This window comes from Talpa occidentalis, unplaced genomic scaffold (assembly GCF_014898055.3).
Source record: "Talpa occidentalis isolate TD23 unplaced genomic scaffold, MPIMG_talOcc4v2.1 talOcc4.12, whole genome shotgun sequence".
NCBI classification, from domain to species: domain Eukaryota; kingdom Metazoa; phylum Chordata; class Mammalia; order Eulipotyphla; family Talpidae; genus Talpa; species Talpa occidentalis.
Window position 1 is genome coordinate 34,608,770 of NW_023601212.1, and position 26,412 is coordinate 34,635,181.

At 34.6% G+C, this 26,412-nt stretch overlaps 1 protein-coding gene across 1 annotated transcript in view; it reads right to left on the minus strand.

The window, feature by feature from the left end:
• The window catches only part of GRIA4 (glutamate ionotropic receptor AMPA type subunit 4), a 349,019-nt gene that overhangs the window by 39,407 nt on the left and 283,200 nt on the right, over nucleotides 1-26,412 (minus strand). The window contains exons 10-14 of the mRNA XM_037505703.2: nucleotides 21,152-21,262; nucleotides 13,833-14,039; nucleotides 8,205-8,575; nucleotides 5,572-5,770; nucleotides 642-889 (exon numbers count right to left, since the gene is read on the minus strand). Of these exons, the coding sequence (XP_037361600.2) occupies nucleotides 642-889; nucleotides 5,572-5,770; nucleotides 8,205-8,575; nucleotides 13,833-14,039; nucleotides 21,152-21,262 (1,136 nt within the window). The remainder of the gene's footprint in view (nucleotides 1-641; nucleotides 890-5,571; nucleotides 5,771-8,204; nucleotides 8,576-13,832; nucleotides 14,040-21,151; nucleotides 21,263-26,412) is intronic.

A 26,412-nucleotide genomic window follows, 5' to 3' on the forward strand; every position in this document is an offset into this window, starting at 1 on the left:
TCAGTGGGTCTCATTTTACAGATCTTACTTATATCACACTCCTTTTGAAATAGGTAAGAGTGTGATGTGAGTAAGCACCATAAAACCAGAGCCTAGTTTTCCTTCTGAACATAAATTCATTTATAAATAGTTATGATTTCAAAATTATTACCAACACAACCTCAGGAACATCTAAAATAGAACAATGCCATAATAAATGAAACATTGAAATGGAAAAAAAAAAACTGGTTTGCTCTGAAGAGGTTGATTTCTTCTTACCCAGAAACTAGCCAGCAGGCATAATTTAAAAAAATAATGATAAAATGTAAAAGTATTATTGACACAATGAGAGTATAGATTTTAGTGACCAAAAAAAGTTGATGAACTGTAGAAGCATATGCTACCCATGTTTTAGGCCCACTGGAAGCAGCTAGTGTTCAACCAGTTTGGTTTTTATATGGCCTTAAAGATATATGTCAACTATGATTAATAGTCTAAAAAAAAAAATTACCTGATTGTTGACCAAAAAATATGAAATGGAGAAAAAGAAAACAAACAAACATACCATGTTCACACACAAAACAAAGTAATTCTCTCAGGGACATCAGGGAAGGTGGAATACTATAACAACACATGTTATATTGTTATACTATTCCACCCACCTTAATGAGGAACCCTTGGGCGTTGCTACTCCATAGCCTTTCGAATCCAGATTTCCTCCCACTTTCATCGTGTCACAGGGCTTTCGCTGCTCAATGTATTCATTCATAGTGGACTCCAGGAGAAAGGCAAATTTGCCCTTGGATTTGCGGACACGAGCTACTCCCTCAGCTGTAGTCCTAGTGAAAACTGACGGCTCTGCGGATCGCATGTAGGTCCACATCTTTTCATACACTGCTATTTTTGATCTCTGGAGGAAATTGAAATAAAATTAAATACAGGAAAGAAGGGAACAACATGTTAATATTGACTGAACCAAGAGAAGGATAAAGTCTTTTAGTATTCTTCCTTGCCCTCTAATCCAATTTGCCATAACATTCTCATTTTCCAATCAGAAAACTACCATTTCACAATATGAAAGAAAAACACTGAAATGTCAGATAATTCACTGTGGTCTTTGAAGAAGCTGGTACCTCATGTCATAATAATTACTTTCTTCAAAGACTTAAAGAATAACTTATTGTTATTTGCAGACTATCATGAAAAATGCACACTACCATGAAAAGTTTCAAACACTTATAATTGTGCTTTATAAAATCACGTTCAAGACAAACTTGACATGGGCCAGTTAAGATTTCATTTCAGCTTTGCAAAATTCTTTTTGATATTGTACTTGAATAGCATCAAATAAGGAAAGTCATTACATTGTTTTATTTTTTATCTTTTTTCATGACCTATGTCATGAAAAGAAAACCTTAAACACAAAAGTTTGAAAGAAAACCTTAAACACAAAAGTTGTAGTATCTATCAAGTCAAAAATTGACACCAAAGGAGAAGAAATCAATGCTGTTTTGTTTACAAGCTAAGTATTCAGAACATAAGAATCAAACTCTAGGTTGACCAAAATTTTTTTACATACATTAAATTTTAAAGAGAAGTGATTCTAATTTTCCTCCTTTATATTTTGGAGAATTAGTCATTATATCCCCTGATTCCAGCCAAGAAACTTATTTATTTTTATTAATTTGGGCTCTACCTATATTACTCCCAATACTTATTTTACCTGGATACTTTTGCTGGTATCTGCATTCACATTATATTTTATTTTTATTTTCACATACATTTTAATATGAAAATATATCCAATGAACTCAAATGTCCTCAAAGGATATCCATCTATCTATCTGTTTATCTATCTATCTATTATAAGACAGAAAAACTCTCAGGTTTTCATCCTGTTTGATGTTTGATAGTATAATGATACATAGAGATTTTTATCTGGTGCATATGCATTTTTATCAATAACAGGTGCTGAGAATTTGCATTTGGATCCAAATGAAAACTAATGAAGATTGCATTCTGTTTTAAATCTATGCACAAATCCTGTATGGCATGTATATGCCATCTACAGTGACCATCCTGTGTTTACCAGAATATAGACTCCAACAGTTCTTCAAGAATAAACAAACATTCTGCATAACAAGGGCAACAATGCATGTTTTAGGGAAAAAGCAAATTATTCAGCATAAAGAAAATGACAGAAATGGTATTCAAAATTCTGGTTTCATAGATGGGAAACATAGATACTATTGAGTATCTAATTAAAACAACAGGGAACAGCTAAATACTAACATAACAATATGGAAAATGAGTATTTTTAAGGCTTGGTAATTATTAAGATAAATTAAGTGTAGAATGTAGCATAGTATCAAAGCAATGATTCCCATTTAAAGGAATAAAGCATCTCTAGGTCACTGATATTTTTTAGAAGTCCATTCCTATAATATTAATGTGTGGAAAATTATTGCTTCATTTGCTTAAATACTGTGGGTTGCATATACCTAAGTGCAAAAGAAGTTAAATTCATTCCTTTAAAATTCAGAAGAAAGAAGGATCCATTATGTAGTTGTGTTAAATCTAGCAGGCCTTCTGTAAATTACAAAATTATAAATACAGGCACCAGTGGAAATAGATGAAAAATGAAAGCAACGTCCTTGGGGCAAAAAAATTTATGCAGTTTGTCACCATATTAATATTTAGAAATTCTGGTTTGGGGGGGATGGCTAATCTATGATCATATCCACATGATGAAGGGGAAAGTGCTATTTAAGAGGTGAAGGACTGAAGATAACAGCCTTGCTCCTTAGTTGTGACCAAAAGAGGGTGACTGCTGAAGAAAGAGGGCAAGCACATTTTCATACATGAGACAGGCTAAAATAAAAAAATTCTGCAGGCCCAGCAAACTCATAAATATCATGATTAAGGATCTTGTAAGACCCTAAAGTCTTCAACTATGACATGAACTTAAAGATCAGGTTTGGGAAGTTAATATGCTCAAGATAATAAGCAAAGATAACATAAAAGTCTTTTTTTTTAATTAGAAAGTTAATCTCAGATTTAGTCTTATCTTTATAGTAATACTCAGTGCATGGGGAAAGCTACCTGATTTATTACTGAAAACAATTCTTGGAATTTTAGAAATGTGCCATCTTTTAAATTTCTCAAAAACTAGGAGTCTGGCATTTTGGCTTTTAACAGAAAATGTACACAAATGTCAAGCATTACAGTTAAATTTGCATTTTTATCAGATGGATTATTTTCCTCTTCCAGCAGATTCTACGGCAAGACTGATGTTCTTTCTAATAAGAGCTCATCAATGCACTATTTTATAATACTATAAACCCTGAGATTGTAATCATCTTCATTTATGCATTCATGATTTCACTGATGACTAGAACTGGCACAGGATAAAATCTGCACTGAAATTAAAATCAGTTTTTCAAACCAGGTGTATAATAATGTAAAAGCGCCTAAACAGTAAGACTGTCATTAAGTGACAAGCAGAGACTTTCATTAAAAGCCTCCAAGTTTATGCTTAACAAGGTGCACAGAACACGAAACATACCAAATTTCATAATGGGGCAAAACCAAGGCAACAGCTGAATTCAGATGTAATTTTCCCCTGTGGCCTAATTCTTTTTCCAGTTGATTATAAGTGCACTATTTTTTGAAGTGCTGAGCACAGGTCACTGCCTGAGGCAGTTGAGTGGCGCTGATAGATGTACCATTACTGTGTTCCTATGAGAAAACATTTTTGACAAGTACAAAAACACACTTCACGTTATGTTTCTTTAGCCCATCAGACAAATGGTTTATTTAAACCAGGTCATCATCTATAGGAGAAGAGGGAGAATTCAGGGTGGAAAAATGAATGAGATTTTTATCAAAGAACCAAAATTTGTGCCTGCCTAAAAGTGTGCTGCAAGGGAAATGCTCTTTTTGGTCCCATTAGGGTTCAGATCGTTTTGCAACAATAAATAGCTATACTTATAAAAATCTTTCAATTTTAAAACTGAAGCTGGGTAGGAGAGGAAGGGAACAGGACCAGCTGCCTGCACAGCTTGTAGAGGAGGTTCAGTAAATCCAGAAAGCAGCTTTTCTTATTCCTATATTTCTTATCAATACAGTCTCTTATCTGCCTCACCAGTTTTTAGAACTTGAGCAGTTTTTTAAACCTGTATAAAGATTAGAAATAAACATTTTCAGTGTGCTTGGATGTGAAAGGGCTTTACAGAGGGTTATTTTTTAAAAACTTTCAGGGAATCTACATGACATTTCTTTCTCCCTTTATCACTCAAGACAGAAAGATGAACCTGCAAATGTCAGTCATCATTTTCAGTCTAATGCAACTGATAGCACAAACTTGTATTTTGTTTTGAGGCATATCCAGAAACGTTTCTAGGCAAAGTTGCTAAATTTTATCTACTTACTTTTAGGTGGAAGCCATTATAAACTTCCAGATTTCCAGCAAGCTACTGAAATTATGCTAAAATATGTAAGAGCAGTATGTTTCTATTATGAAACTTTAGAGACAGAGATTCAGTGAGTAAATTAAAAAAATCTGGTTATTTAATTTATTGAAAGAATATTGTCAATGAAAACTATTGTCATGACTTTTTTAGCTTTAGAAAAATTTACAAATACTTTATAATTTATGAATTTAATGTTATGTATTATGGAAATGCTCCAAATTGTTGACAGAGACACTGTTCATTGTCTGATTTCTTTTTAAAATAATTCCCAGTATTCATTATTAATTACCTTGTTACATATTTGTGAAAATGCCACTCTGTTTAATTTTTTGGTTCTGAAGTCACAAAATGAAACCTTATTTCTGATAAGACATCACCAAGTATACGTGTGGATATAAGTAGAACCAGAGTTACTGATCACAAAAATTTATCCTCATAATGCACAAACTACTAATAAACAATCTCCCCTCCCCCAATCCATCATCCTGATTTTGAGTCAGAGGGATCATATCCATATGTGAAATGCAATTATGCCTGTTTAAAAATTTTATCTGCAACAACAGAGAAAACAGCATAAAAAAATACCAGATCTCCAGAGTTTAATACCCCTTGCTACTGTTATATTGTGAGAATGAAAATATGTTACTTTGAAATCCACTGTTATGGATAACATACCTCCTGAAGTAGTATAACTTGCAATTAAGATTTTGGGTTTCAAATGCAGCAAGTTAAATGTATTCATCAAAAAAAATCTTGCTTTTGTTTTTTATGCTCTCAGTCCCAAAGTATACATAAATCCAATCTCGTCAGACACAGTATCATCATAGCATTATTAACATTGGAATCTTTTGGACAAATTATGCTATAAATTGTACTATATACTAAATAGCACTTAATTACTATTTTGTTGTTACTTTTCCTTAGAGAGTGTCCATCATAGAATTTGAATAGAGCAATTAGCATTTGAAAATTAAAGTGATTATGAAATCCAAGTAGAGGTATTAGACTTAAATGTAGCCATTGCCATTGTGTTCACATAATATAATCTTTGACAAAATTGCAAAATGGCAAAATTGTATTTCAAATGAATGAACATTTCATTAACTTTTCTCTCAACTTACTCTGAAGAATTCTTTTGTTGACCCTGAATCCAGTGTTCCATAGGCAATTTCTGTTTGTTTGGCCAAGTCTTCTGCACTTTCTATGGGGGAGACCATTCGCTCAACCGTCAGGAAAGCAGCAAGATTAGCAGTGTAAGATGATATAATGATGAGTGTAAAGAACCACCAAACACCTCCAACGATTCGACCTGAGAGGGATCTAAACATGGATAAGATAATGTACATTTTCCTTTCTCTAACCAAAATAAAGAAGAGGTATAACATCAATTTACTATGAACAGTATTTCTGTATAATCTGATGTCATTTCTGCTAGACTGAATATTTAAATATTACTGAAAATATAGAATAAAAATTCTTTTTATTGTGCAGTTTGCAGAAGTGTGAAATTTACTACCTTTCCTTTGGGTACAGAAGGGGAATATTTACATAAATTCATTGATAACACTCCTCATTATTTAGTTTCTCAATTAGTATGTAGCCTATGGTTGGCAACAGAAAACATAGCAGCACATTTAATTGGCAGGACTGTTTCTTAGTGACACATAAAATAACAATATATCTTAATGGGTAGAGTCTTAGGTTTGACGTAAATTGGTGAAAGCACTTGTTTCCACCTTCAGTCAGTCCTGCCAAGGTGAACGGATCACATATGCCAAAGTGGGTTGCACCAGATTGAAAGTCTAGGATTGGCCTCACAGTGCCAATGATTGAAAATGTTTTTGTTTGATGTTCCATTTCTGATCTGAGTGGATGAGCTATATCATAAAGCATCATCACATACTGATATAACAAAGTGCTCTCTTCACCCTTTCTCTGGCTATCATGGATGTGTGGATGGGTATGTGCATAGGAAAAGTGGGAAAAGTGAATAAAAATTCGGTGCAGGGCCTCCCTGGTGGCACAACGGGTTGAGTGCAGCACTATGAAGTTGTCTGCAGCCTCTGCAACACGGGTTCGATTCCCAGCCGGCCAGGGAGATGCCCACATGGTGCAGCAGACCTCTCCTGTCTCGCCCGCTGCTCCCCTCAGCAGTGTATTTCAGTCAGTCTGCCTGTTCTGTTCCCTGTTCTGTCTCTGGTGAATCCTCTCACCCTCCCACGCCTCTGGCATGCACCCCGGTTCTTGTATAAATAAATAAAAAATCTTTTAAAAAATTCAGGGCATATTCATAATTAATTGGAACCATCAAACTATTTAGAATTCTTGTGACAAACTGGTTTTTGAACACTTTTTTTGGTGAGGAAAAGTTTCATATTTTCTGTGGCATTTCTATAATTCTCTAAAATGCTCCCATTTAACCATTTTATGTAAGTGGTACCTGTTGGTTTTAACCTAGTATTAGCTTAATCCTAATTTAAAAAAGGACTACTTGATTTGAGTTTTTTTCCATTAATTAAAAGTTATTGATTCAAATGCCTATGTTTGGGGAATTTATGCACACATTCATAGTTTTCCTGGTTCTAAGGAACACAAACTACATTGTATCCAAGTTTGTTTTTTTTTTTTTTTTGAGAAAACATGCATTTTTAAAGCTTCCAGATATGTATTTGTGATGCTATTATAAATGACTATTTAGAGTCAATTCTTAGCCTCTCCTACCATCAGCTACTTTTTTTTTATGGGAGATGGTTGCATTTTTGCAAAAGTAACTGAATAATGTCTTAGTGGCATCCAAAGAAAGTGAACCATGACTCCACAGATATTGAAAATAAGCTCTGCTAATTAGCATTGTGTTTACATTGTTTACTTTCTGTCTCCTGCTCAGCTCGTTCCCGTACTGTTACACAAAATGACATAAATCTGATACATATTATGTATATTTTATATTGACTCAGGTTTTAGATACCTTTGTAGGGATTTCTTAAGCTGCATGGGATATAAATCAAGTTCAACATTAATTTTTGACAATAAACATCAGCAACAATAACAAAACATTTGAATTTGAAAAGGGAAAAAGAATTTGAATTTGAATAGGGAAAAGGAAGACAAAAATGAAAATACATTTGTATTCTTACAACTAGGATTTTACTTTCCATCTGTCAAATCAATGGAAGAAGTTTTAATACAAAAGTGATTTCTGAGAGTTCCAATGAGACAAATACATTACCTTTCTATTGAAAAGTTTATTTTCCTAAGGCATCCACATTTTTGTGCTAAGTTGGAAAAATTGGCTCTATTTTTATTAGATGAATTTGGGAACAGCATTTTTTCTATGCTTCAAGCATCAGTCTATCTTCAAGAAATTAGCACATAGATCTTGTTCTACAAAACACTTAGAGGGGCCTCCCTGATGGTGCAAGGGGTTAAGATGCAACCTATGAAACTACCCACAGTCACTGCAGCACAAGTTCCATCCCCAGTCAGGCACAGCAGACCATCCCCACATGGCACAGCAGACCTCTCCTGACTCGCCTGCTGCTCCCCTCAGCAGTATACTTCAGTCAATCTGCCTGTTTTGTTCCCCACTCTGTCTCTGGTGAATCCTCTCACCCCCCACACCTCCAGCATGTACCCCAGTTCTTGTATGCATAAATAAATAAATCTTAAAAACAAACAAACAAGCAAACAAACAAATATACAAAAACAGAGTTGCTGGGAAATTGAAGATGAATTTCGGAGTTTTGAAACTAACCTGGGTGAAATGTCACATCCTTGCTGCATAAAAGCACCCAGGGAAAACCAAAGGCTGTTAAAGATGCCAAACTCATTGGGAGGCTGGTCGCTGGGTCCTTCCTTTCCATCCTCTGGCTCTTCTGTGTGCCACTCATATGGACTAAACCTACTCACTAGGAATAAGACCACGCTGACACCAATGTAGGCAAAGACTATGCACATCCAAATCTCATAGGCTAGAGGATCCAAGAAGGAAAACACTCCTGGTTTAGATTTCTGAGGCTTTTTGATCATGATAGATATGCCCAAACTCATGAAGGGTTTAGAGAAGTCAATGACCTCCTCTCGGACCAAAGTGATTGTCAGAGGGGCAATAGCAATCTCTGCTTTCTATAAGAGAAAAGACACATGAAAACACAATGGTTAATGATTCCATGAAGCATTGAACACTGGATTGATCAATTCAAAGCATTCATTATATACTTTTTTTTTTCTTTGTGGAATGCCAATCTTGAATAAGGCCGGTGGTAAATAAAAAGAATAGTAGACTCATTTTTTTAGGTATCACTTACATTGTACAAAAGATACTTGTGCTTGCAGATAAGATGAAGAAAAATAGAGAAAGAATAATTAATCATAAACAAAATTAGCTTGAACTCAAATAAATGCATTAGTTCTGGGACAGCAAAGAGAAGGAGACTTAATAGTCCTCCTATATGGTTGAATTTCTGAATTTCTTGGCCAGGAATGTTGCTGTGCTACAGCCTTTTCTGTTTCATTTGGAATGTTGCCACTGATTAATTCCTTGGCCATCCCTTAATATTATGAATTGCAAATTTCAAGCAGTTCTTTCTTTTTTCTTTCTTTCCATGTAGCACTGATGACATGAGAAAACCTATCGTAAAGTCTGTTTGTAAGATAGAGGAAGCATTTTGTTTGACAACATTTTCCAATTCAGCACACACACAAGTCTGGAAATTGTCCTTTATTTCTTCTTAGTCACATACTTTGTTTTTACTTTCAATTTCTAAAAAAGATTTTATTAACAGTGGATATAATTCTCAGATATTATGATCACAAGATAACAGATTCCATTTTTGTTCTGTGATTCTGGAACAATTTTTCTGAGCCTGTTGCAATATTCTCTAAAATGAAGGTATTTTCTTTCCTGTTTGCCTCATTGTTTTATTGTAATTTCTAATTTTGAAAACCTTAATAAAATAATAGTGAATATTTATTGAGGGATGGAAACCAGTGCTTCTCCCACTAATTCATGCCACCTCTAAAATCAAATGGAATCAAATGTGGTAAAAATGGTAAACTGTTACATGCTCTATAAATAAAAAATGTTTTTTGGATGATCTATTTTTTTCACATCACTATTTTACCTTTTTAAAGCTATGTTATTTTTTATTTTACTATTTTTTAATTATTATTTTAAAAATTTTTTACATCGTGTTCATTTTTAAACAATATTTGCTTCTCCCCACCCCCTCAGGTGTAGTCCCCATAGAGTTTCCTTCACCAGTGCACCTGTGCACCCTCACCTCAGTCCCCTGTGCTCCTCCCTTTCTCCCTCTGATCCCTCTCCCTCCTCCTCCCCTGTATGTCTCTGATTTATGATTATCTGTTTTTGCTTTGTTATCTTTTGTAGTTATTATTTATTTATACCGATGTCTTATTTGGTTGCACCTGTACCCCTATGTTTATTGCAGCACTATTTACAATAGGCAAAACCTGGAAACAACCCAAATGCCCCAAAATAGATGACTGGATCAAGAAGATGTGGCATATATGCACAATGGAATATTATTCAGCAATCAAAAAAGATAAACTCATGCCATATGCAGTAACGTGGATGGAACTAGAAGGAATTTTGCTCAGTGAAATAAGCCAGAAGGAAAAAGAAAAATATTGGACAGTTTCACTTATAGCAGTAATATAGGGGAACCAAATAAGACATCAGGATTGACTATTTTAAAAGGAAAATATCTGGTATTAAAATGGAATCTGCAATAGACTCTGAATGCAGGTTCTTACACAGAAGTTGTTGCTCTCACATCGACTCCTATAAATTCTCCAGTCTCTGGCTGTATAAGATGACAGGATATTGGGTACCAAGGCACCTGCCGGGAGGGTGCGCTAGTTGTCATGCCACCACTGGGTCACAGAGGATGAACAGTGTATGCCTTCACATGGGAATTAATTTAGTCCACATCATGAATGCCCACATATACCAAAGCCAGAATCATTGCTGGGAGCTTATTATTGTCATCAGAGTTAATTTTTGATATAGGAACTAGCTTCAGAATAATGAGTATATTAAAAACTGAATGAGAAAATCAGGAAAATCTATTTTCATTCCCTTCAATTACTCTTTTATTTCTATATGCCCAACTAGACTGCTTAGTAGACAATATATTTAAATTTTAAAGTGGGAAAATGCAGATTGTTCAATAATTCCTTTTCACAAGAGTATCCTGAACATTTTCATTTCACCATATATGCTAAAAATGTTTGAATGATTGTACATATTTTATTATGTGAAAATGTTAAAATGAACTCAATCAAGTTGTTTGGAGGATGTTTACATTGCTTCAGGTTGTATTCTATTATAACACTGATGATATGAACATTTATGAAGACAAATCTTCACACAGATCCTAATTATTTAATTATCTAGAAATAGGATGTTGGTCTATGGGAACACTTTCCTAACACTCATGATATGTTTTGTCCAACTTTTCTCCAGGAAAGATCATGCAAGCTTCCAATGTCACCAGCACTGAGTGAAAGCACCTGCAGATTTTAATGCTGCATACTGCTTTCTCATCTTTATTCTTGTTTATCTTGACCAGTTCTCAACATGGTTAACTGGATCTCATTGTATTAACTTGGAGTTAGTTTTTATAAAACAAGTAGTATCTTGTACTTCTTTATATGTGTTACCTGTCATAATCTGCCTCTATTTTCCATACAGAATATTCATTATTTACTTAATAATTTTAAGCACTTTTAAATGTATTAAAATGTTAACTGTTTCCATGTACATCACATATATTTTCCTTAGTCATCATGGTTTTGTTCATATAACTTAGTTCAGGGCATTTTATTGTAATGCATGTGTTTTACATTTTGTTGTAGTCTTATAAAACTATCTTTTTGCATTTTTGGTCTTTGGTTTCATGCTTAAAAAATTCGTCATCTGTCACAGATGAATCTCAGTCACATATATTTTATTTTATTATCTATATTACCTCTATAATTTATTGGGTATATGACATGATAATGTGCTAAATTTGTTAAATTTGTTAATAATTTGTTAAATTTTTGAGGGAGTTCTCCTGCTAACCTCACAAGAATAAATAATGCATCCTTCTAAGTTTTCTGATTTTATATTTTTAGTGAGGTAATGTTTCACAACACTGTATATGGTTAAAGGGTACAGGTTCACACCTCAGATACATACTGCCTTACTACACATACCATCAATGCCTGGTCCCACTGGGTTCTCTTCCCTTCTGGCCCCTTCACCCACCTTTCTCCCTCCCCTTTTGGTAAACTCAATTCTGCAGTCAGAGTTCTAGGATTTGTTCTGTTTCACTCTGTCTCTTCCTTTGGTTTGTTTCTTTATATTTCACATGTGAGAGAAATTATTCAGTATTTGTCTTTCTCATCCTGATTTATTTTGCTTAACATAATCCCTTCCAGTTCCATGCATGTTATTGCAAATGGCATGATTTCATCCTTTTTATTAATAGTTGAGTAATATTCCATATATACGTCTTCTTAACCCATTCATCTATAATTGGGCACTCAGGTTTCCATAGCTTGCCTATTGTAAAAATAGTGCTGTAATGAACACAAGCACACACATATTCCTTCAAATTAGTCTCTTTTCATTTTTCTGGCAGATACCTAGAAGTGAAATTGCTGGGTTATATGGTAGATCTATTTTAAATATTTTGAGAAACCTTTGCTGTATCTCAAACATCATGGTTTTCAAAACATTAAAAAGGTTTTCCATAGGAGTTGGACCAGTCTATAATCCAGCCAACAATGTATGAAGCAAATCTGTAGAAATTGTCACACCTGGAAGAAGATTCCTTCTGAGAAAAAAAGTAGATAACTCAAGTGTCAGAGATCAGGGTATTTAAACTCTTGCAAACTGGCTGATGACTATAATGAATACTAAGAACACTGTAGTGTCTTCTTCTCTGAGAACTGCATGTTTCTATTATTATGATGTGTACTACTGATATCTATGTATCTTGCTAATTATGTTACTCTCTTCATATCACTTGTTTTCATTAAATAATAACCTCTCCCCACTAATAACACATGGTCAGAGCAAAGGGGTGAGCCTGGGTTGTTCAATGCTTAGGAACTCCAAAAACAGAGATATATAACAAATGCCTTAGAAAGTAACTCAAGTTAGTTACTACAATTAGTTAACTAATTGTCAATATAAGTATGAATTTGGAGATGAAATACTCAGTGTTATTTTCTGAATGAAATGAACTATAGTCATTCCATCTACTTGGAAGAAGAATATTATTTTTTCATGGCCTGGAAAGCAGGACACAGAATCACCAAACTGTTGAACTGCCATTCTGTCTGAGACGTCAGTCTAAATTTTCCTGCCACTATTGTTTTCTGAGGAAAGATAATGCTTGTATTCCTTCATTTTACAGTGGTCTTGTGAAGATTAAGCAGACAGCATATGCTTTGAAGGTAAAAATTGTGAAATACGAATCAGTTTATAGAAAATTTCAGAGTACATTTCAAGTGCATGTGGCTTTTATGGATTACTTCTTGAAGAAAGCTTACCATGTGCTGTAAGTTTGGTTTGTGGGCATTGAAAATAATATTCCACTTACAGCATTTGATAAGTGGAGATTTGATTTTGACACTTTGTAGTGGAGGGTGAAGATACTCATCATGTTTTGATTCAGGCAGGAATGTCCACATTGAATTTGCTCTTGGCTATGGATGCGTACACTAAATAACTAGTGAACTCAATGGAAAGACCATGGCATGCTTTCATGTGATGCCTGCTATGGAATGAATTCCAGCTTTTGTGGTTTCCTATGTATGCTAGCATGAAAAAATTGATGGCAATATATAAAGTTTAAAAGTGCCATGTTCAGCAGAATTCCAAGACTCACATTACTGATGAATATGTTATGGATGCTAAGGCGGTTTAGTGTTTGCTTCCCCAATTACTTAAACAATATTTTTGAGTAATTATAATCAATGGGGAAATAAAGAACTAGCTAAAACAATGTCAAACTTTATGCTATTGAAGATGATCTGTTCCAACCATTAACAAATAACATTACCGATGGATTGGTTTTTTAGTTCTGGAAAATACCATGCCTGTGTATAGCACATAGAACAAACAGGACATCACCATATTCCTAAGCTTTTAATCTCTTTCCTGCTTTGAAGTTATTGAGGATCAGTTTCTCTCTTTATTTGCAACTGTGTTATTAATGAAATAGAAAAACATTTAAACACTGTATATGCCTCTTGGAATCTAATTGCACATTTAAACAGTAATAGACCTTAGAAAATTGGTATGTGCCAGGTGAAAATAAGTTTCAGGCTTATGTAGGTAAATTCTTCAATAAATGAATTTGCTTACCCCATAAACAAGTTCTCCTACCATCCCATTCCAGATTTTTGTGTCTGCATCCCTTGCTCCATATTTTCCATCAGGGACAATGGCAATTTTATACTTGATACCAATATGTTTTGCAATTTCAGATGCCAAATCTACACAGTATCCTTCATACTTGTCATTTCCTTCAAACATTTCATGATTTTTCTTGTACATAACATATGGGGATTCCTATAATGAGAGAAGTAGAACTGTAAAGGAGAAATTATAAAACATTCAAAATCTTTACGTAATTTTTCAGTTTCAGAATTTGACAAAAAGATCATCTTTAGTATCATTATACACACTGATTTTGTGTGGCTAGGAATCATTAGTAAAACAGATGAATATATAAATATGCTTCAAACTCTATTAGACCTCCTTCCATTGGATGCTAAGTGAAATCTTTACAATAACTTTCTATTGAGAGATTATTACATAACTAACGCTGTGATTGTGATAGAAAAAAATGAAAAAAAGTCCCATTAACAATTGTCTCAAAAAGCATTCATTATTCTTGGCCATGAAATTATTATTTCTAAAATATCTCATGATATTAAAGGTTATGTAGGAGTCAATTTCATATAATAAAAGGCAGATTCAAGGTCACAGGTCTCCATATCTGATTCTTTCAACTCTGCATCTTTGGAGTATTCAAGTATTACCTTCTTTAAGGAAAGAGCTAGATCATTTTTCTTTGCTCTCTAGTGTTTAGCCAGACGCCTTTCTCAAAGCAGGTGCTTGTTAGTTCAAAGAAGAAATACATTAACAGTTTTAAAATTTATATACTTATTTGCATTAAATTTGCTTTCCTAAAATTGCCTAGTATTTTGGTTTTAAGTAGGGCTATGCTCCATACATTTTATTCTCTTTTAAAATAATCCCCAATGGTAGCTAATGATTTCCCCTTAATTGTGACAGTTGCAAACTTCCAATTGATATTCTTACTTAGTTTTTGAAGCAAGTTTTTGAAGGATGAAGAATTGTTGTGAAAATTCTTATAAAATGAAAAAGTTTACTGGTGGCTAATACCTGGACAATTTTCAGTACACACATACACACACACACACACACACACACACACACACACACCCCTAAGCCAAATCATTTAAAGGCCATAATCTAAAGAGATAAATTCACAGAAAAGCACTTGATTTTTAAATGGAACCAGAAGCCACCACTTAAAAGATAGGGCTGGTGAACACAAAACATGTATTCTGATTTTTAATTATTTTCAGAGAAATAGTAATACCTTTGGCTATGACATTATGGGGATCATGTGTTTGTATACTAAAATTGTACCATAACATTAATTCAGTAACCATTTAGAAGCTTCTCTTTTCCCTTAGCAAATTTATAATTTGGGAATTGAATATATGCCTAGAACTTTGGATTAGAAGGTAATTTATAAAACATGGCAGTCTGCATTAATTTGGATTTATTTTAATATAGGAACTATTTTTACAACCTTAATAAAGTTTAATGACAATTGAATTTCCCATAAGTAAACTTTAAATATTATATAGGCACAATTGTCCAGGATTGGTCCAGGATTGGGTGTATTGTATTCTTACATCCTACCATAAGTTAACATGGTCAAGTGACCCAGAACTCTCTCACTTCATTGAATTTGATGAGTAACCCTAGACTTGGGCAAAGAAAGTTTCTCCACCTATAGAGTGAAGATAACTGTCCCTTTTTTAAATAGATGAAATTAGGTCACTAAAATATTCTCCAACTATAAAGCGTTTTGAAATTATTAATATGGTAATGAAAATTAGCAAGTTGCTGTAAAGCACTGTTAATTTCTAAGATATACTATAAAATATTAGCAGCTATAATAAGCCAATCCTTTCATTTTCTCTCCTGTTTTCTTAGAATAGCTAGTTAAAATATGGACTAATATGTAGAAGAGAGCAAGAATGACATATTTATAAAATGCCTATCTTTCTAATTGAAATGGCTATATGGTTACCATCTATAACTGTAAGCATAACAAGTTTAAAAATTTTTCAAAAGTGGTAGAGCTAGGGCTCACCTTTGGTCCTGAGATTGAAGATCAATTCTAAAATGTCTGGAATATTTGAACACATGTATTTTAGCCCCCAAGTAACCCTATTAGCTTATGTATAAGAGTTTCTATTGCTAATATTATCATCTAATTTGATAAATCCCCTCTACACTGTTATTTAATCAAACATTTATTAAGCATCCAGTGTGTACCACACTGTTTGCTAGGAACTAGGGGTTATACAAGTGTCAGGTACAATGCTAAGTCCTTTCATTGTGTCATTTCATTCACTTTTCACACTGACATTTTGAAGTAGGCATTTCCTACTGAAGGCTCAGGGAGGTTAAGCAAATTGTTCAATTTCAGAGAACTAGCAGAAGTGAGAGCTGAACCTTATTTTGAAATATTTAGAGATTTTTTTGAGGCTACTTTTGTTTCTATCAAAATTGCACTATTGAAGATTCAATATGATTTATTAAGAAACATTACAAGACTAAAGTTAAGTTTCTGTATTTTCAGTGAAAAAACTTCACATGAAATCTTGAGTAAACAATGTAGATAAAGTTTTTCCAAGATCCTCCATAAATAGAAAGATTTTCTGGTCTATCAGTGCTTCCTAAATAGGAATATCACTGCAAAGTAATTATGTTAGCATTTCTGATTGAGGTCTTTAGTAGGAATGTTATTAACAAGTTCCAGTTCTCGCTTTTGAGAATACATGATTATGTATAGATGAGTAAAGAATGTATTTAGTGTCTTTTTCATTTTTTTTCAATTGCTTTTTTGGATAGCAGGGATCCACTTGGTCTTCCTGTTCCTGTCAAACAAATCAACAAAGCTAGACAACTTCATCTTACTGAAGATGTTGATTAGAGATTTAGCTGACTTTAGCATAACTAGTGGCAAAACACAATTGTTGAGATTGAGATGATTGGTGTCTGAGGCAGAAAAGAAATAAGAGGATCACACTCAAGGAGGTGGAGCATCAAAGCATCATGGTTGCTCACTTCTACCTTGAGTGCTTCTTTCTTTGTTTTCCTTTCAGGTCAAATACAAATGAGTAGTGAGTCCTCAACTCTTCCATCTTCCTCATTTGCCCCATCTTCAACCTGATAATTTGTTCATAGGGAATTCCTCAAACACTGTGCACTCGGGCAGATTTAACAGTTTTGTTTATTTTTTTGAGGCCACTAGAAGCAAAGAAAAGACCAAGTGTTTTCTACATATAGGTTCTATATCTGCTGCACTATTTTAGGAAAAAAATACATGAAGGCTTCCTTATGAAATTGTTAGTGTGAATGAATTAAGATGATTTTCAATCAATAAAGTATAGTTTTTCTGCTGAGAAAACTTTTTTTGGATTATTCACATTTAGGAAAATGAAGCTGTTAAAACAAGATACTTGTTAGACTTTAAGATTTTCCAAATATCACAAACATAATTATTAAAATTACAGTTGAGAAAGAAAATAAAGTAAGTAGTATCAACCAAAGTTATTTGTTATATAGATATTAGCTTTACTTCAGTGAATCTTAATGTTTGTAGATAATTTATTCCATGGATAAAATTCTTTAAAGTACAAATTAAAATGTTATTGATTCAGAAAAAAATAGTAAGTTTAATAACAGTGTGATATTAATTTATTCCAAATAACTTATTTAAGAATTAATGGAGTTATCAGCCCTTTGGAGGGAGATCTATGACTGGAAGGATTTAATATTTGGTTGAAGGAAGAAAATAAATATATCTTCATTTTCTCTCTATATATTTACATATACATTATACATGTTACATATATATATGGATATGTATGTCATTGTATATGCACATGAATTATGCATTGTATATCTACAAATGCTATATAGAGAAGATAAAATATCAAACATCTCATAGAAAGTTATAAAAGTAACCTTGGGAAAGATCAAGTGTGGTAAGTACAATTGGTTTTAAGTTTGTAACATAATTCTGACATTGTACCAGGAAAATATGGATTTACAGAAAAATTTTTTCAAGGATTGTTATGTGTACAGGATGGTAAGAAATAGTTTCTTAGTTGAGTAGTGAAACATTAGCATCATGTAACTTCTTTAGTAAGTATTTGACAAAATGACTTGACTGAAAATCACTGCATTATCACTTTTTCCCAGAGCGTTCAGCAAAGAATCTAGCGAGTTTACAAAGGAAAACAACACCTTCACTTCTACCTAAGGTCTATAGCAAACTACCTTTTCTTCAACTGTTTCACTTTTTCAAACCACATGGCACAGATGTGGCTTCCTTAGGTTGTTTAAGAAAACTAGTATTTTGAAGGCAAAAAATTAAATTGCCATGATCACTCTTATAAATTTTATAGATTTTATAAAGCCACTAGACTTCAAAGATGAAAAATGATGAGTATATGAATCTAAAACATTAGACCTTTCAATTTTGTAGTCGTGACTACAGTCCTGTGGTGATGATATTGTCAATTCTACTTTTTATTTAGATTCAGCTAAGTTAAATTTAGCATGACTATATTCAAATAGAATAAATCTGTTACTAAGATGAAGATTGAATTATAGGTAGACAAAACACTATTATAAGAAAAAATAAATTTCAATAGTGCAAAGTTAGTCACATTTTATTTAAGAATGATAGCTACATCTACACTTATTATGTTTCTTGTCTGTTTCTCTCACTAGAATCTAAGTTTGATTGAGTGCAGGATTTTTGTCTGTTTTGTTCTCTGACATATCCCCAGGGCTTATATCTGTGCCTAGCAGATAGCAGACGCTTAATAAATATTTATGAATGAATAAATGAATTTCTCAATCAATTTTATTTAATAATAGCATATATCATTACAGTGTATCAACATATAAATAACAACATACACAAAGGAAAGACAAATGGGGAAACAAGCAAGGCCATATCAATTTCAATCAGAATGAATGACTTCAGGGCTGCAACACTCAGCCTTCTGTTATGTAGATGTCTATCTTGCACATGGTAACAATGTCTAGTCAGTTCCATCTGTGTGAGGAGTTTTCAATTAAATTTGGGGATTATTACACACAGGTGCAAATGTCTCATTCATTGAAAGGAATCAAGGTTTTCTCAGAATGAATGAGATGGTGGAGATGCCATAGGTCCCAGGTTACCATTTTCAAAAAAAGCAAATACAAAGAACAATTTCAGAGAAAGGTTTCTAGTTTATCTTTTTGAATTATTGAATGATTATGCAGTTGCAAAGAACAGAGGTATTATTTATCTGAAGATAACATATTCATACAAAAGGACAGATACTAGTAATACACTATGTTGATAGCAAAAATATTGATGATATCACCATCAAACAACAGATAACATTACAGAATATTCTTTATCTAGGAAACAGTTGGATTTTTCCATCATTTTAACTTATTTGTTTTTTGATAGCATGCTCCCTGAAAACTAGACATGCTTGCAAAATTTATTCAGCATTTTGGTTTTAAGAGTTATATCTCCAACCCCTTTAATTACAGGGGTGGAAAGGAGAGTCTATACATACTATCTATAATGTACATTAAAACACTTTATTTCACAGTGAACAGGCAAAATTTGGAAAAATAAACTTTAAAGAAAACAACTGTTTATATCAGAAATCAAACACACAAATTCATGGATATTTACTTCTAGAAAATCTATCCTTATAATTAAGAGTGATATATAATTTCATCATTTATGTACAATGACCTCATTTCAAGATACGGGAGTTAATGTAAGAATCACTAAGTGATTCTTTTTCAACAAGTATTTATTTTGAGAAAGATGAGGTTTATTTCTTCTTTGTTCTAATATCTCAGAAAAGTCACAGAACTTAAAATTTTTTTTCTGGTAGTCCAGAGTTTGGTGATCCAGGAAGAATCCCACATCAAAATTAGCTTAAATTTACTACCCCGTAGAACGAGACTCGCGCCTTAGTTAGGAATGGTCGAACCGCGTGGAACTCATTTCTTTCTTGATCAATTTCTTAAAATAGGATTCTTCATCAGAGGCTGAAAAGAGGAGGACTGTACTGAAGTATGACTTTCCATTACTGTGTCTTTTTTAGGAAAAGAAATATATATATTGCTTTTCAAGTCCCATGCAAATATTACAAAATTAAGTTGGAAGGTATGTATATTTTCATTCTTACATAGAACTGCTGTTGGCTGGTTTGCATTCTAAAATCATAAAGTTCTGATCAAGGTTTGGCAGATTAACATTAAATTGCTAGCTGGTGATGCAACACAGATAAAATGAATTGCAATATATGGAAGTTTCGCTCTGGCATTTTCATACTTTGATTTTAATGTTAATTTTGAGAATAATTTGACATTACCAAAAACCTAAAACTAAAATTACACAAGCTAAAAACTCAGTTACATAAAATACTTCCATTTTATTTAGAGTAAGGGCATCATAAATAATTAAAAATATGTTCTGCCTAATGAGACAGTGAGCTGAGGATAAATAACTTTAAATTAGATAGAAAAGGTCACCGATTGTTGATCTCCTTGACTAGAATTAACTCTAAAGGGCATGTTTGACTTTACAAGAGAAAAATATATAAGGTATCCTATCATTTGAAAGGCAATTTTATGAGAATCTCTTTGGAAAAGCAGCACTAAAATTTAGAGTATTTTTCATTTTGTGATGTGACTGAAAAAAGCAATCAGATTTTTCTTAGTTCTTAGGAGAAATCCAATAAAATACATTATGTATTTGTCACTGGTCAGAGAGAAAAACAATCGGTGCACAAAACCCTTTTCTCATTAAATATAGATTTAAAAGTTCCTTTCTAAAGCGTTCAGTTGCATAAAACATGCTCATTAAATTCTTCACATTCATAGCTTCACTATTATGGACAGACAATACAAAATAATTATCCAGTGATTAAACTACCTGAAAATTATAATTTTAAACATTATTACATTGATGTTTTAAAAAGCAGAACAATAATAGTATGGGGTTTACTACTAGATATTTTTATGAGATTGGTTGTCGAATTTTTTCATGTTCACCATTTTATCCTTCAGAGTCTTAGCATTTCATACATTTCATACAACTAGAATATGACAGTCTCTATTTTTCCAATCTGAACATTTTTCCAAGAATAACAAGGCAACAAAAATAATACAAATAGAAGCATTCAGGACAAACCTATTCAAAGCCTCCACAACACACACATCACCATGCTAAGTGGAGGATATTACCTCCCAGTCACCTAGCTGGGGAATTAAAATTGCCTGTGAACAAAACGGAAAAACATAAAGCATAGACCAAAACTTACCATAATTGTGGTTACAACCACTGTTCTATTCTCAATAGCTGCTGTGTCATTGCCAAGAGTGGGTACATCTTGAATCAGAACCAATTTATCCATGTCATTCCAATAACCAACCTACCAAACAGAGAAAATCATTGAAAACACGTTTTAGAAGCATTTCCTATAGTTCTTATTGGAACAAAGAGGGATATAAAAGTGTCTGGAAATTCTCTTAATTGAGGATGAGCCAGTTTTCCTTATATTTACCATACTGCCTGGTTACACATATGGCAATTATACAATTTACGATCACAGAGCAGTCAAAAGACATCGGGAATGTGTCATTTAAAAGTGAATATAAATACATATAGAATATCATTTTATGTTGGTTCTTTGATTCTTTCTCCTGATGGACTGACTGGCATCCTCTTAAATTTCTTTATGTGATTTTTTCAGTAACTTTACAGGTCATAGGGTAAAATGAGGAGGGAGATTTACAAAAGGGATATGGAAGAGCTATTTTCAAATAACAAGACTTGTAAAGGAATATCGAAATCATTTTTGGATTAACCACTAGGTACCAATCTTACCATTTCCAAAAGGCTAAATGCATCAGAGATGAGTATTAATGAATGATATTTTCCCTTTCAAACATTTAAATTTGTGTTTTTATTTTGAAAACCTCACATTACATTCTCATTTAGAAAAACAACAAACACTGTTCCATAAAAGATATTAAGTAATTGGTTAAGCTATTTACAAAGTAGTAAAGTCCAAGGAGGTCCTTTTGTCCCTTAGTTTCTTTGTCTATGCAGACCATTAAGTGATAGTAATGACTACTATTACCATTGACTGCTGTCTCTGTGGCAAACACAATATGTGATGTTTTTTCGTGCACTTTGGTTTATACACAGAGGTAGGTACTATTATCTTGCTTAATTGAGAATTGAGTACTCACATTAAGAAGTTAAATAAATTATGCAAGGTTATACTTTAGTGGGGCCAGTACTCAAAACTCATGTCCATACGACAGCAAGTCTATTTACGTTACTGTTATGTTACACAGCTTCCCAAATAGTTGTTGATGTAAAACTTGCCAAACTTCTTTCTTGAGTTTCTGGATGTAATTGCCAAAATGTGTTTGTGAAAAACAAACAAGCAAACCCACAACATGTGTAATTGCTCTCTGTTAGGTATTCACTACTTGTTGTAATTTGTTTTGGAAGTCCTTTTTACTCCCTCCAAGTTTCTTCACTATTATATTAATATTTGTGAACATACTGAAATAAAGTAAGTATTAACATATCAGAAAGAAGCACTGTATTATTTACAAATGTTGCATATCTAATTCGATAACAGATGAGGAAAATTATTTTCATTAATTTAACTCACTATACTGGTTTGATCTGAAATTATGAGTATCAACTCAGCAATTATTTTCAATTGTCCATGAGAATCTACTTATAGCTATTTAATAATTCAGTAAAGAGTCTCTCTGGTGGCAGTGGGGTTGAGGACAAAGCATTATCAACCTTCGGCAGTCACTGCAGCACGAATTTGATCCCTGGCCAGAGAGCTAACCCACAGGGCACAGCAGACCTCTCCTGTCTCGCCCGCTGCTCCACTCAGCAGTGTATTTCAGTAGATCTGTCTGTTCTGCTTCCAACTCTGTCTCTGGGAATGCTTTCACCACCCCGCACCCCCAGTCTATACCTCAGTTCTTGTATGCATAAATAAATAAATCTTTTAAAAAAATCAGTGAAAAATTTCATTTAAAGACAAGTATGCCTTTGAGCCGCATCCTCCCCTCAATCCTACATATACTTTAAAAAACTACCATGTCGGGCCTCCCTGGTGGCGCAGTGGTTGAGCGCTGGTTGCGAAGCTGCCCGCAGCCTCTGCAGCGCCGGTTCGATCCCTGGCTGTTCCCCAGCCACTGGAGGAGGGTCCCACATGCCACGCAGACCTTTCCTGCCGCCCGCTGCTCCCCTCAGCAGTGTACTTCGGTCCTCCTGCCTGCTCTGCTCCCCGCTCTGGCTCTGGTGAATTCTCTCACCCTCCCGCACTTCTGACTGTACCCAGTGCTTGTATAAATAATAAAAATAAATCTTTAAAAAAAAACAAACTACCATGTCACTTGTTTCCTGTATTTAATTCTCCTTTCCACATGGCAGCTACATGACAAGAAAACAGGTTTTCCAGTTTAGCATTCCATTAAAATGCACCCACACTACAGATCTCAGCAGCCTAATCTCCAGGAAAGGCAATTTTTCCTTATTTATGACTTCCCATAACAGATAAACCACAGAGCTGGGACATATCCTGGAGAGTTCTCAGATGTTGTCAAGACTGACATTTTGCATTTAAAAACAACATGTGAGTTTATCACTATCTATTCCCCCAAAACAAATGACTATGATAGATCAGTGATAGATCTCACATGAGCCATGAATTTATTGGAAAGTAGGCCCTGACGGGACGGACAGTGACAGAGGGGACAACTTTCTAAAGAAAGTAATCTTAAATATTGGCCCTTGTCCCTCACATGAAATGGAGTTTCTCTCGTTAGTTCTTCACATTTTACAGTTTACTAACAACTCTTCCCTCTGATCTCATTTACTCAGACAAAAAACTAGGTATATTCCTAGAGATTGAAATTGGATGAAAGAAATTTTGTAGTGCTAGAGCAAAACTATGAAAGCATTTACTTGTTTGTTTGGATTTCTCCAGGTGAATAGTGTGCAAACATAACTATCATTTGGCACATGAATAATCATCTCTATTAATGGTGGACTCTGCTTGAAATGCACAGATTGCCCCTGTTGCACTCAAAGTTGGTACCTTGGAGAGCAGAACTGAAAAGTTGGCTTATTGTTCATACCAGCACTAAAAAGAACCCTTATGGGACTTGGAACTGATAATCTTTTCTCAGAGTCAAAAGTGAGCCCTGGAGTTAGGTGAGGCGCCTTGCTTTTCATCACAGCCCCACCTCTTTCTAGATGAACACCTCTAAACAGGAGATATATGTATTGGCATTGTATTGATCCAGGCTGAGGGAGAGGTGGGAAAGACTTAACTAGTTAAAAAGCAGTTTCAGGGCATTGATAAAGAGACACAGGAGGCAAGGAAGATAAAAGTCTGGCTCTGCCTAGGGGCCAAGCCTCTGTAAGCAGGATATAGACAAGAGCTGAATTAAGCCAATCTGAGACACTTTGTAGGTGAGATCTCCAAAGCCTTCTCAGATTATGCATCTGTCACTGAAGGTTTTAAAGGGGAAGCAGGTCCACTGTTCCAAAGAGAGTTCCAGGTTCCAGACACCATCTCTCTCATACTCATCTTCTGAACCTTCCCTCGCAGTACCTATCCTTTCCTCTTTTACTGTCGATTGAATTGTACGCTTATATTGTTGCCATGTGAATTTCCCCCAATAAAATCACAATTATATTGTGATTATATGAGTAGCCTGATTGTGAGCGAAACCTCTTCTTTTGGTGGAAGCCAGCATCTTTGAGATCTGAAACTCTCCCCAACAGCAGGTTACTTAGTTTCTTTGAGGCCTTACTTTTCTATAAAATGAGATATATAAATCTTATTGTCAGATTGTTGTGTGCATTGATTATAAAAATGCACTTAAATTTTCCACTATTGTGTCTGACATATAGCCTGCTTTCAATAAACATAATTTTTACAATTAAAAATTCCTGAAACCTTGCAGTGCCGGTGCTGGAGTGTGCCTATTGGTGTCCCTGAGGGTTACTGGAATGATAAGAAGATTCCACCATCTTTAGGAGATGGGGCTTCAGAAAGAGCCTTATGGGCTCTGCTTAATGAGACACTCAATCAGTTTTCCTCTTGTAGAAGTCAGACAAACTGATGGGCTGACTCTCTGATCTATTTTCAAAGACTGCTCCCTTGCTGGCAAGTGCTCTATTTACAAGAAGGATGGTTTGCCTTTCAGACATATTGCCTACTTTCAGCAGTGTGTGCTTCTCATGGTGTCTCATTTTTAAGTTTCGTATTCCTGCCAGAATGCCAAAGCTGATCACTGCCTTGGAAAAATGAAGATAGATGAGTATACACTGTTTCACACTTCATATTTCTTTTACAGCCTTAGATGGGTGTCAGATGAATATGAAGACATACTGTTTATCAAGTTCTCCACTTACTCTTAACTCTCCCCTCAAAAACCCATACTTTTTGTTACCATCGTGGTTCATTAGGTCATGAAGAGACTCAGTACTATAAATAGCCCACCTGTTACCGCCACTAGCTATAACCAGTTTCCTTTTTCCATTATTCTTTCTATTATAGACAAGCCATTTTACTCTTTGTACTTAATGTTTTGTGAAATCTGAAACTGTCTTCTGCATTTTAGAAAACATATGTGTACATGGCTGATTTTGTTATAGGACAGGGAGAGGGCAGCCCAAGCCCGCAAACCTGCCTATTCTAAATGGGTTCTGCCATCCGCCGCATCAACACAAAACACATGAGACTTTAATGGGAGGAACTTTAATAAAACTAGGAAACAATACAGGAAAGGCAAAGAGTTTCTAAATGAAGCATTTAGTTTCTAAATGAAGCACCCAAAGTTACCCGTCCCCTCGTGGGTAAAAGTCCATCCATAGGGGTCGGCCCAGAGCAAGGCCCCAAAGCCTGCCACAAGTCTAAACATCTTCCAGTGGGGACCCACAGAAAAGGGTCACAAACAACCAGACAAGCCCAGAGGAAAAGAGCAAATCAACATCCAGATAAAAGCTGCCATGGTCACCTCCCACGGGTCTCACCCACATCTGTGTCACCCAGTCCACGACCAAAAGACAAGCTCAGTTTCTTCACGTGTCTCTAGGCTCCACGCGCCTCCTCCAGGTCTCCTGGCTCCATCCTGCTTCCTTCCTTCCTCAGTCTCTTCTGCAGCTTCTCCTCTTCCTGCTCAGCTCCACCCTTCCTTGGGTGGGGCAGGGAACCTGGAACCTCCCCCTTTCCTGGGACCACCCTGTTACAATTTACAAGCTCTGGTTTGTGGCAGGGAAGTTTTACCTCTGTCCACCAGTTACCAGATTTTTAGGAGGTCTGTAGAGTATTCTGTCTACTGATAGCAGAGGGAACTTGATTAAAATAGGTCATTCTTCTTACTGGCTGTGTGCAGGCAGAGTGAGTAAAATGGTGCTTACATGGAACCCCCTAGATTTCTTCCGGGGAGCATGCCTTATTCCTTTGTTTGAGTAGTGTCCCTACCAGAGCCCCTCATACTGAAAGGAACCGCTAATCAAATGAAATCTTTC